This window comes from Patagioenas fasciata, chromosome 8, assembly GCF_037038585.1.
Source record: "Patagioenas fasciata isolate bPatFas1 chromosome 8, bPatFas1.hap1, whole genome shotgun sequence".
NCBI classification, from domain to species: domain Eukaryota; kingdom Metazoa; phylum Chordata; class Aves; order Columbiformes; family Columbidae; genus Patagioenas; species Patagioenas fasciata.
In genome coordinates this window covers 25688104-25701759 of record NC_092527.1, presented here as the reverse complement: position 1 = coordinate 25701759, position 13656 = coordinate 25688104, and the positions used below count along the sequence as shown (strand labels likewise).

General features: G+C 37.2%; 1 protein-coding gene across 8 annotated transcripts in view; it reads left to right on the top strand.

Annotated features, from left to right (window-relative positions):
• Positions 1–8347, top strand: part of LGI1 (leucine rich glioma inactivated 1) — a 34788-nt gene extending 26441 nt beyond the window's left edge. For all 8 annotated transcript variants that reach the window (XM_065842905.2, XM_065842904.2, XM_065842907.2 and 5 more), the window contains 4 exons: positions 1506–1577; positions 2830–2999; positions 3423–3587; positions 3672–8347. In XM_065842905.2, the coding sequence (XP_065698977.1) occupies positions 1506–1577; positions 2830–2999; positions 3423–3587; positions 3672–4489 (1225 nt within the window). In that variant the 3' untranslated portion in view covers positions 4490–8347. The remainder of the gene's footprint in view (positions 1–1505; positions 1578–2829; positions 3000–3422; positions 3588–3671) is intronic.
• The last annotated feature ends 5309 nt before the right edge of the window (positions 8348–13656 follow it).

Below are 13656 nucleotides of genomic sequence, written 5' to 3'. Positions count from 1 at the left end.
TAAGAACTGCAACCATGAGTTTAACTGCATGCTTGATTCAACCTTTACTCTCTTATTATAAACCAAATACCACATACAGTACCATCTAGGCAAACCAGTGTTTTCTTATATATAAGTATGCTTTTTAACAGTGTAATATAAAGTGCATAATTTTCATCAAAACATTGGCAGATCCGTAAACCTTGTGTAAATTTTCTTGTCAGTCATATTCCCATGGAAGTTGTGAACCACTGGTACTTCCAAGCACATCGTCCCTTTCAGTTTGCTGTAATCCAAGTCATAAAGAATATATAGGGCATTAAACCTGTGTCAGCTTGCAAGCCTACTTAGCTTTCTCCCTATGAGTTACCTGACTTTTAAAGAATTGTTCTTGAGTATAAAATTAAGCATAAGAGAAGCACATGATACATACACCCAACAGTGTTACAATCAGATGTACTTTGAAAGTGAAGTCAGAACAGACTAATAGCATTGTCCCGTATTTACTCCTGATAAGGCAAACACTTAATTTTAAATGAGGCAGTAGACATAATATGTCTGGGCCTGTTATTCAGTTTAAGTATATGCCTAAGTGGCTTTGCTTGGCTAGAGAAATCGTAGTTAATAAATAACTCTCATGTTTACAAGTGAAAACAGAAGAGGTTCTGAGTCTTACTAGCTACAGATTGAAACTGGGATCTTAAACTAGAATGATTTATTTCCACTTTTATTTCTTCTCATAAGTCATAAATAACCTACAACAAATACCCTACAACATTATTCTTTTCCTGTCATGCCCTCTGTGACATTTCAGAGAACCCAGACCTTTGGTGGACTCACTCAGATGTATCTGACTGAAATGTAATATATTGCCTGTTCAAAGCCTGCCTGCATTTCCTTGTTCACTTTTGCCAGATAGAATACTCGCTGAATTTAAGGGAGGTTTCCCAACATTAAAAATTGTAATTAATAGCAGTGTTTTGCTGATCTCACACATACATACTCATACACAGGAAAGAAAATGATGCTAATCAGCAATTTCTTGTCTATTACTGCATATTTCCAAAAGCCATAAGATGAGCCTAAGTCCAACAGAATGAAACCTTGTGTCAAGATTTTGCTTCCAGAAGATAAAGGCAAGTGTGGAAATTGCAGTAATATGAACACCATGTATCTCATAAGGAAAACATCGGCAGATCAAATCACGACTAATTGTTTTAAAACAGTGGTGTTGGCAAAACACCAGAGGTGATTGCACTTTTTACCCTGCTAAGTGAAGTATTGTAAATGCTGCAAGGCTGCTGAAGAGTCAGAAAGCAGAAAGGGGCACAGCATTTTAGTGGGAGAAAGAGTCACACAGTAAATGAGCTGTTCTTAAAAGCAATCCTTCAGAACTAAGTGCTGGAGGATACCGGGGTTCTTTACCTTAAGAAAAAACCAAACAAAACCAAAACCACACAGTATTATATGTTGAAAAAATGTGTAAATTCATGAACTAGCACTGATACTTGTGTCTTCTTTTGCAGGAGTCTCGCAAATAATAATCTCCAGTCGCTTCCAAAAGACATATTCAAAGGCTTGGATTCTTTAACAAATGTGTAAGAAAGCAATTAATTACTCTATTAATTATACTAAAAAATGTAAAGAGATTATTTTAGAGGACATTCTGAGTAACGTTCAAACCAATAGCCAGTGATGGGATCTTACTACAGGGTAGAGACTACCTGATATGGGTAGGCTTGTTTTTTTCTAATGTTGTTGATAATTTGCTTTAGTTTTTAATATTCCATCAGTTTTGAGGGTAAGTAATATTGTTGGTAGTTATGTAAGAGAGCTGCATGTTCATTAAGACTTAGTGAATAAGAAGGAAGTATCCTTAGGGATGCATGAGAGAGCATGGCATGAGGGGAGGGTAGAAGATATTTAGTGTAGTAATATCTCTGTGTGCAATTAATTTCTGGGAATTTCTGTTTTGTCACAAAATCATGTATTAATAAATACCATATCCCTTACTAAATCTAATTGCAACCAAACCAAAACATGACATTGTTTAACTATATAACTTCAATACCAATAAAAATACAAAATATTTATAAACAGATAAATCCTATAGTTGCTTCACTGAAATATATCCTGTTTACAACAACCAAATTCTGGTTCACCTGATTTGAGATAATGGGCACAGAACATCCTTTCCCTGCTCCCTGTCTTACCAAGGTAGGCTGAATTCATGTTGTAGAGCTGCAGCAGTAAGTTGTTGAGATGGTCAGTGTCTCTGGTAGCATTACTTGGCATGACTGGCCATGGCCAGGTGGTTACACAGTCTGGTCCTGGCACCTGCCTGTTCCTGTATATACGATCTAAAATCTGACCAAAGACAGTTGTAAAAGACTTGAACACAACTCCTTTGCTTGTTTCTCCTAAAGCTCTAAATGAATACATCTAAAGGAGGTAGCAAATACCGACTGGTTTACCATCAGGTTACATTAATCCTCATTTTGTTATCTAGAATGCCCTTGTTGAGAAAGGGTAATCTGAAAGAAACAACCTCCTGAAATATGGGGCCAACAGTCTGATTGGCTTTTGTGTACCTGTAAACTTGGGGAAACCAACCAAAATTTCCTGCTGATCATCAAGTTAAGTTCTCCTTGATTACCTTAATATAATTCAATCTGTGTGGGTTCTGGTATGTAGATTTAACTATGGGTCAGGACAAATTAAACCAGGGAGGCATCAACTGAGAATAAGCAAGAAAGCACATATTTAACAAGAGCCCAGTTTATTGTTGTCCCGCAAGGAGGAATACATCAGCTGATTGCTTATTTTCAATGTATGATTTGTTTGTTGTAGAGATCTTAGGGGCAATGCATTTAATTGTGACTGCAAACTGAAGTGGTTAGTGGAATGGCTGGGCAGCACCAATGCAACTGTTGAAGACATTTACTGTGAAGGCCCACCAGAATATAAGAAACGCAAAATCAATAGCCTCTCTCCGAAAGAATTTGATTGCACTATTACAGGTAACGGCCTTCAAATTATTTAATCTTGTTAAATTTGAGTCAAAGCCATATATATTTTGTTATTGTAGGGTCCATTTTTGCAGACAGTCTGCATACTGGATGGACCTTCCTCTAAAATCAATATGAATTCTGTGCAGATGTAAGTTGGATGTGTGAATTATTTGAGAGTGGGGTCTTAAATTACAGCTTCTACTCAGACTTTAATACGGTACATAAGGATTTGGAGAACTGGGACCTAAACCAGCACCTCTTTTAATTGAGGAAGACGGATAAACAAGTTGCAGTGCTCGTTTATCAACAGGAACATTTGACTACTGATGAAATACTCTAATTTGTAATAAATTGGTATCTGTTAAGCAGAATTTTTCGATACAGTATGGAAAGTATCTCTGTGATTATCATATGTTGTGTGCTGTTTTACAGAATTTGAAGTTTATCAGTCCCTTCCATACCAATCTCTGTCAGTAGATACTTTCTCATACATGAATGATAAACACGTGGTTATTGCTCAGCCTTTCACTGGAAAATGCATCTTTCTTGAATGGGACCATGTAGAAGTGATGTTCAGGAATTACGACAACATTACAGGTATGAATACTGCTCGTCAAATAACTTTACAACAGCTGATCCAAAAAGCATTTCTAACCCTGTCTTTTACTTTTCTCTTTATAGGTACTTCAACTGTTGTGTGTAAACCTATAGTTATTGAGAGTCAGCTGTATGTCATTGTCGCACAGCTGTTTGGAGGCTCCCACATATATAAAAGAGATATTTTTGCTAATAAGTTTATAAAAATTCAAGATATTGAGATCCTTAAAATCCGAAAACCCAATGACATTGAAACTTTCAGGATTGCTGAAGACTGGTATTTTGTTGTTGCAGACAGTTCAAAGGCTGGTTTCACCACTGTTTACAAATGGAACGGGAATGGATTTTATTCCCATCAGTCTCTGCACGCCTGGTACAGAGATACTGATGTGGAGTTCCTTGAAATATCCGGCAAACCACATTTAATTCTGTCAAGTAGTTCCCAAAGACCTGTAATATATCAGTGGAACAAAGGAACAAATGAATTTGTTAAGCGTTTTGATATCCAAGATATGGAAGATGCATATGCAGTGAAACATTTCAAAGTGAAAGAGGATGTGTACATTTGCTTAACAAGATTTATTGGGGACTCTAAAGTAATGAAATGGGGTGGTTCAGCATTTCTGGATTTACAAAGGATGCCATCCCGAGGGTCAATGGTATTCCAACCGCTTCAGATAGATAATTATCAATATGCCATTCTTGGAAGTGATTATTCTTTCACTCAAGTTTATTATTGGGATGCTGAAAAGGCAAAATTTGTGAAGTTTCAAGAATTAAACATACAGGCACCAAGATCTTTCATACATGTCTCCATCAATAATCGAGATTTTCTCTTTGCTTCAAGTTTTAAGGGAACTACATTGATTTATAGACATGTCATAGTTGACTTAAGCGCATGACACTCATAATTCTGAGATTACATCAGACTTTCTACCATAAGTGGACAAAATGAACTAAATGCATGATGACTCTCTTATCTTACTTCCAAATGAATGCCTTTAAAAGTTGAGATTGCTAGAACAAAGTATTACTAGTATCTTCATCTTTAATTGTCAAGTCTAGTGGTGTTGGAAGTTGCATTTTTTAACAAAAAGAATTCAAATTAACTGTTCTTTGCATCCACAATATGTAAATATGTGTGCAACTGCATCTGTTGCTATAAAGAATATTAAAATGTACTTTTCCATTTATTTATTCACCTGTTTGAAACAACTGCCAAATAAAATGTTTACATTTTGTGTCTTTCACATTCCAAATATTATTTGCAGGTGATACTTTTTATTTGTGTATATATTATACACATATAAAATAAACCCAAGAAGGCATATTGCACAATGCAGTGTTGTACTGCATGGAAGATGCATGGTATCGAAGATCAGGTGGGTTTTCCATGTAACAAGAAGTTATTGATAAAAACACAGCATTGAACCTCGATCCTATAAATTATCGCCTGGACATATAGTTGCTGATTTAAACAGGACTCTGCCCAGAAAAAAAAAAAAAAAAGGTTAAATAGATCCAATTGTAGGGTGGAGAGTTCAGTTATATAGATCCAGTTGTAGGATGGGGCTTTGTACTGTGTATAGCTGAAGTACATGATTTTCTAAAAAATGATAAAGAAATCAACAGAATAAAAGATGGTGCAAAGGTCTTTCTTTCTCCACCTCATGCTGAAGCAGCACAAAACGAATCTCTGGTATAGCGTTGGGGTTGTTACTGGGCTGAAAGCTGGAAGCACAGCTTGTTTTTCAGCTAGCAACATCCCCATAGGTGAACCATCACACATCACTTGCATGAATTCTATGTGCCTTTGTCAGGTCTTTCCACTGTAATTTCAGTTATTTAATCGTCAATGAATTTATTCATTATTCTGAATGAAGCTAGTGAATTCGAAGTTGTTTTTTTCCAGTATCCTGCAAATAAGTTTAGTAACAGCACTTCTGAAATTCAGAGAACTTTGAATGTGGCAGGACAAATTCAGTTGGTATAGCACATGCCACTCCAGGGAAACTACCTATATCTGTTAAATTACGCCAAATCTGAATTTGGCATGAAAATCTATTACAAACTCAAAATAGTCTTTTGTTGAGATACATCTAGTGCATCACTTGTGAGAAACCTGTACTGCTGCTGAAGACCATTTGGTGCAGCTCAGGAAGAGAGCTCAAGTGGAAATCATCAAGCCTTGTGCTCCAGTGCCATCTTTAAAATATACCCATGAATACTGTACATGTTGATACACATTTCTAACATTTACAGATGTTGATTGATAAATAAGACTTACAATACTATGTATGGCAGCTAATCACACAATCTGATTTTGCAAGCTGGCCACTCTGTGTACTCACAGACACCCCAAAAATGTCAGATTATTATGGTGCTGCTGAAAGCACCTGCAGCCGAAGAATAATAATTAAGAAAAAAGACACATAGTGTATGTTTTATGAAGCCTGTCCTAAACAGTATGCTTCTGTAATAAAGTTTAGAGGTTTTTTTAATATTAAATGTTATTTGAAAAACAAAAAAATCCATGTGAACAATACTGTTCTAATAAGTTAATTTTTCTGATGCCTTTTTATCCATAGCTGCCTATGCTCTAGTCAGTATTTGGCTTAATAACTACCTATTCCATAAGTATTTACAGGGTGACTAGAAAGATTTTAAACTATGTTTCACAGTTGAAACCTCCGATTTTTTTCTTAATAAATGAGTTTCCAAAAATAATCACTTGCTTGACAGGCTTCCTTTATAAATGCTTAGCTTTTATATTAGCATGACTTCAAACCCCAGAAGAAACCAAATAATCTCTTTTATTGTTTCTCTGTTGGCTGCACATATGTGATTCCCAACAAAGTTTGTCCATCTTATATTCAATCCACCTTGCATGGCAAAGGAATGAAATGGAAAGTCATGAACTGATGTCAAATCTACCAGCAAAACATGAAGTCTTTTCTACTTCATCTTGTCTTTTGTTTCGCTCTTTTACTTAAGGTCCTGTTGAATTACGTGCACTGATTTTGATCTGATTTCTCCCATTGTACTTGCCTACATGTGCTCTCTGTCAAATTAAATAGATAATGGCTATATATCCTTCTCATTATGGACATCTGGCTGCGTTCAAGTGGAGTTGCATAACCTTGCTAATTTGCTACCAACATTTATTTACAAACACTATACCCCAATATGTTACCTCACAATTGTACCTTGAGAAGGCTAGGTTTCATGGAATTATCTTTCAGAGCCAGCCAGCTACATGACCTATGTTATAGTAGTGCTATGATTATTCTCTTGAGTTAATTTATTTTGAAATAATATGATGGACTTAGGAGAATTCGCTGTTACTCCTGGGTCTAAAGGATGAGTTTAAAAGCCTGCCAGGGTGTGAGTCACTAGAATTTTACATTCACAACTAGCCACGGTACAGTCGAGGGTGGTAAGGGATTAATCTGCCAAAGTACACAACTGTGTTATCAATTTGGTTTTTCCTTCAGGAAATTTTACCTGTAGTCAAGCAGTAGCGATTTAGGAAGTTCCAAATGCCAATGTTATTTTTGGAATGTCAACTAATCACAATAAAATGCAAAATCTGAATCTGTTCTCTTTTGAAAATCCCTTTCTCTAGTCAATTTGTGTAAGTTGGAGATTCACAGGGACTACAGCTGGTTTCTTCTTGTGCATGAATAGCGTTTCATTGCACCACATAAGGAACTGGGGTATTTTTAGAACAGAACTCATAATCCTTAATGTAGAAGAGTGTAAAGGCTCATTAGGTGACTCCCTGTGCTGTTTCTTCTCAGTTTCAGAGACTGGGCATTTTAACAGCTCTTCTAAGGCCATACTCCATCCTGGTTCTCTGCTCAGTATTCCTTCTGATAGCAGTGGAAGCCCTGGACAAAAACTAAAATAGGAGCTTTTATCATATATATATATATGTTTACACTTTTTTTTTTTTTTAAAGATTGCTTTAAAAAAATCCATTTCTTTCGCCAAAATCTGTGTTACTTGCGGCTGACTGATTGTATTTTGTCATTGTAATGGAACTTCTAAACTCCCTAATTGTTTTGTTTATGACTGACAAGTATGTAAAGTACTAAAAGTATTACAGAAGACATTATTGAAGGTTATTAATGGATACTGCTGATCCTTGATGCTGCTTAGTCATGCTAATACCTAAGACAGAAAAAACCTGTTAATGGTATTGTATGTATTGTATTTCCTACAACTACTTCATTATATTTTTTAATGGAGCACATATATACAAGGATATACACTTCTGTACTCTGGAAGGGATATATAGAAGACATTCAGAATACCTGATATTAAATCACATGTAGCTTTTTTTTCTTTGTCTGTTATAACATCTAGGACTCACAGGTTTTTTGTTTCTCCTTATTTTCCATTGAAAAAATATTCCAAAATGCACTCTTTCTACGGATAAGAAAATTCAGTAAGAAAAATCTCATTCTGTAAGGTAACAAATAGAAATAGGGACAAATTGTATTATTGTTTTGGAGTTGCATTTTAATTATAAATTATTTTAATTATCTTATTTTTATTTTTGTAGCTGTACTTGAAGGGGTGATAACAGCCATTCACTTGAAGATGGGAAACAATTATAAGCATAGTTAATAATATATGTGATATGCTTTGATATATTCTAGTGGGAAGCTAAATGTCTAACAGCTGTATTTATGTATATGAGCATTACAATATATTGTGTTAGTATTCAATGGAAAATAAAGAATATTTAAAAAACAGATGTAGCAAACAGTCCTCAGACTGTTGGTAAACATTACTGATTATAGCACCCAGAGAAAGCAGAGAAGTCGGCAAGCCCAGAATGCTGCAACTAGGGACAGGGTACAAACCCACAACAAGTCTCAAGAGTCCCAGAGTCTTCCCTTTTAAGGAAATATTTTCCTTACAATGAAAAAAGTAATGTGTTCCTCCTCAGTGGAGACTCCTGAAAATCCAGGTGATCACTCGGTTCTTGCAAAACAGAGCAAGAGGCTTACAGACTTACTGCGCTACATCCCTGATCTCAATTTGTGGCAATTTTTTCTGTTGACATCTCCATGTTACATCAATCCCAGCAGTGGTGATGCGAATGGCGTGGTGAACAGGCTGCTGCCCACTGAAAAGGCCAGGACTCTGCCTGAGCAGAAGTTAAGCAAGGTTCAGAAGAGGGAAAGTCCAACCCCAAAACCTCGATTCACTCAGCTGTTAATGCCTCCCCCACTGCCTACCAGGTTTTCTCTCCAATTTAATACATATTGCAAACACTCCCAGCTACCTTTCATATGCCTGCAAACCCCCTCTCACACTTGCTGATCTGGAGACCCTAGCATGGTAGTAAAGCTGTGATTTAGTCTCCTATTGATTAGGATGGCTAAACATGTTTTTGCGGTTGAGAACTAAGCGATAAATGTTGAGGTCTTGAGGAGTTTGATTCCTCCGGAGCGAGCTGCGGTACACTGCCTGACTCACTGCTAATGGCAACTTTCTTCATTGCTGATGGCTCTGAATTCTAATGGCTGGTGTTACAGCCATGTCTCTGTTTATAGTTCACTTAAACAGCGTGCTCAGAGACCAACCGAACCATATTCCTATTCAGGAATTTTTTCTGAAATGAACTATTGCTACAAAGACCTCCAGTGTGCTATACAGCACTGGTGGTATATTTGTGCTTTGAGACTTTGAATTTCTCCAATTAGTTATGCTACTGTAATACTTCTGTCTTCAAATTTGTTACAATAGAAAGCAATTTGCCCCGAATATTCGTATTTATATTTATATAAGTGTTTATTTATTCTCCAAATAAACTGAAGTGGATGATGGCAATAATTATGTTACTGTTCCCAGTCTCCCATTCATCAAATCAATTTCTGAATTCTCAAAAGATGTTTTCAACTCAGCCTTACTTTTTGCTTCCTACTGAATTATTTCAATTGAAAAAGGACTTTCTGACCCATTCTCACTTCCTGTTCGGGGGCCTGGATAGCGCCAGCAGTATTTTAGCAACTTGTCAACCTGCCCAGATGGTGAATATCCAAGAATGCTGAAAGAGCTTCAGAATAAACAAGCTGATCTGCTAAGAATACACAGTCCTTCATTAAAAACCATTTATGAGCAAAAGAACTGGAAGTAACAACCATCATGTCTGTTTTTATAAAAAGGTCATGGGATAATCAGTGGAGTTTTGCACCAGTAATATCCACAATTACATCTGGTCACATATCTGAAATGATAATAAAAGATGGAACTGTAAAATTTCAGGAGAAAGTAAGTAGCTAAATGAGTGGGACAGGTTGACTAGTGAAGTTCAGGGTCCAGACAAGCAAAATATTATACATGGGAAAGAAATGCTCGCAAGGTTTAAAATTAGCAGTAACGAAAGGCAACTTGACATTGTTGTGAACAACTCAACAAGACACTGATCTCAAATTACAGCTACAGGAAAAAGCAAATAGTGTTACAACACGTGCAGGGTAGTAGGGAGTATACAACACTACATGTTACGGCAAATCGGTGCTGTTGCCTCATCTGAGATACTGCAAACAGTACTAGTGCGTCCACCTCAAAAAAACACATTGGAGAATGATTAAGGATTCGGAGAAACGTGGTAAAACACATTGAAGATGTGGAACAAGGTGACACTTGACTTCAGCAAACACCAACCCATGAACCAAAATACTATCCCATCCAAATTAAACTGTGGCATTCATTGCAATAGGCAGTTGTTGAGGGCAAGAATGTGGCATTCAGAAAACAGTCAAACACGGTAAAAATACATAGAAATTGTATTTATCTTTTTAGTACTCAAAATAATTTCTAATTTTTAGGGAAAATGAGGTCTTCGCACTTCTGTCAGAAGCGTCTGCCTCGAGCCATTTAGGACAAGAGGACAGACAACCCAGCAGCTGGATAATGACTCTGCTCCAGTGTGGCATTTCCCATGTTCAGTCCTTGAGACACATTGCTGAGAAATTAGCTCAACTTTGTTGCTGAGATTTGCAAAATAAAATACATAAGATGTACATTTGAATTGGCTGCTCAGAAGCATTGGCAATACTGAGAACACAAACACTGAAAAAGTCTGGAAAATACTGGCAACATATATTTTGAGGATTACAACAATTAGAAAATTTTGGCAAACTATTTGCAAGAGCTTGAAAATGTAATTGCACAACTTTGGCTGGCTTCAGCTATGTTAAGTCCTGACACACATAGACTCCCTTGGGAAGAACAGACCTCAGCCTTTTCATAAGCTTATTATGAAGAGCTGAATATTAGACCTGTGGTAATATTAGTTGCAAAGCTTCTCATGATTAACCAGGTAATAGCATTGTCCTGTGAGGGAATAATTTCTAAAACACGAGAACAGATAACCAGTTTTGGAAAAAAACCCAAACAAAGAAATAAACAACTCCAAATTTCACAATTTCCAAATAACTGTGAAATTTGAAAACCCCGGCCTGCTCCTTTTTGTCCTCCACATACAATAATATAATGATGCTGCTTGTTCAGGAAAAACACCAGTAAATACGTTGCTCCAGAATGCAAAACAAAGGAAGAAAAAAGACAAAGCTGGAACAGAAACAATAGTTTGTGGTCAGGAAATCTGTTTGGTTTTGGAAAGTTTAATTGCACCTGTGAATTTCTAAATTTTCTGAGATACAGAACATTACTGAAAAGAGAACATCCTTTTAATGTTTACACTTGAAGGCATTAGATAGCTGGATTATGAACTGCAAACACCAATAAAAATCCACTGTTTTTAAATAATCAACATGCACTGGCATTATGCCAGTGTTAAACCCTATCTCTAACTTTCCCTGAGCATTATTTGAGATAACAACTCCTTCACACTAACCTTGCTTCAAGACTGAGACCAAGAAAAAAATCTACTACAGCAACCACTAGGAAAGCTCTGCCTTTTCTGTACAGGGGTCTGGAGTACATCAAACTGCAGCAGCAGTACCGCAATCATATTGTATTAGCTTGAACCAAATAGGAAATGATTGTTTGTTCCAGAATTAAAACTAATTTCAGAATTTCTGAGACCAGTGATACTATCAAAGGATCTAAGAAAAAGAAAAAAGGAAACTAATTTCAATTGCTTCTCAGAAAATCCTATTATTGTGGTGGCTGTCACTGTTGTCTAAAAGGATGCGTAAATGCAACTAGGTGAAATTGAAAAATAACCAGTAAATTTAATGACATGAACTGTAAAGTGTACCTGGCAAGACTATTACAAGTAAACTATGCTACCGTGATATCACTGTATGCGACCACAGCTGTCTAAGCCAGCCCTGTGTCCCAGTCTGAGGGTGCCCCTGCATCCTTCCCTGTGCCTGCACAAGGAGCAGGCAGCCCAGAAGCTGCCCTTGGAAGAAGGGACATGCTCCGTGCATGCCTCAGCAGTGACAGTTTTCTTGCGGTCCAGCCACAGACCAGCAGCACTCCTCCCAGAGACAGGGACAACTCAGCAGGGTCTTGAGGACACCAGCTCTTGCATTTCAGAACATTCCCAGTTTTGCTGGTATTTCACAGGGAGTAATCAGCTCGTGTGTGTGTGTGTCATCAAATCCAAGCTCACTGAGTGTCCACTTGCCAGGGAGCCAGGAACAGATTGCATAGATGAGCACGCTCTGCAACGCTTGGTCAGCCCATTCCTGAGGGGCTGCACACTGGCACTGTTAGCAGGATCTGCGCTAGATGAGGTTACAGGGACATAAAAATAACAACTCTGAGTTCATGTGCTCCAACATCCTGCCTGCTTGGCCAGAAGTGGTGTTTATAGAAAAAAGAGCATGGGGAATAGAGCATGATGATTCCCTAGGATAGCCTCTCAGCCTCCAGCAAGGAAGGAAAAGAAACCTGTGCCTGCCTTAAGGAAGTATTCTTGTGGAGACCAAAATGCCTAGAATCAGTGCATTCTGCATGCACGGCAGCAGCAGGGTTTTTCCGTAATGAGGAATGTTGCTCTGCATTGCAGCTCCTGGAGGTAATGAAGGAACACTGGCTTCACTTAAAAAAAACGAAAACAAAAAAGACCTCACCTATATCTGTGACACTGAAAAGTGGAAAGGGCTTTAAAACCAGTGTTGAATGGTTTTCTTCCCATAACAACAGCAGTTAGGGTTGCATTTCTGATCATTCCCCTTTGAACATACTAGTACAAACAAATTCAGAGAAGCAGACATTGCACTAGCATGTCGGAACAAGAAGAGAGGTGCACAGGCTGAACCATGTTAGTGTTTTATATGTATGTACATCATAGGTTTATATAAATACAGAACACAAATATGTTTTATATAAATAATAAATCATTCATCTATAAAGATATACATATGTGTGATAGACTCCCAATACACTAATACTAATCCATCACCTGTGACAAGGTTATGTATGTTGTATGTAATTTTTGTTCTGGGGAAAGTAGAAGCCAAGAAAGAATAATCTCCTTCAAGTAAGGCATGTAAATGAATGCTTAATAATTCATAGGAGTTGCATGTAAGGAAGTTTCCCCCTTTATGCCCTGCAGAGCAGCCCTGGGCAGATAGCTTACAGAATAGGAAAGTAAGTGCCAAGAAGTGCCAAGAAATGCAGCTGGTTGAAATAGTTCCCTCCCCTTCCACAAAGATACACCACGCATTCAGTCATTTCTGTTGCTGCAAAAACACAGTTAAGGTGACAGTGAAAAAATATAATTGAACAAGTTATCTTCTTCCAACAGCCACAAATGCCGTTACAGAACAAAACAAAACAAAGCAAGCAAAAATCAACTGTGAGCAACATCCACTTCCCTCCACTCCTTGGGAGCTCTAATGCTCAATGGGACTCAAGCTGTACTTTTACTGTCTTATTTTTGTACTGTTCTGCCTGCAGAAATCCCTGGAAAATGCCCACGAACTTTAAAGTTATATATTTTTTTATTTCTTTTTCTTTTCTCTCCACAGTGCTGACTGCTATGAAGGACAAAAATACTGCCCCTTGTCTTCTACTAATTCTCTAATTAAGTCATTCAGAAAGAGCATGTATTTAATCATTACATTATTTCTAA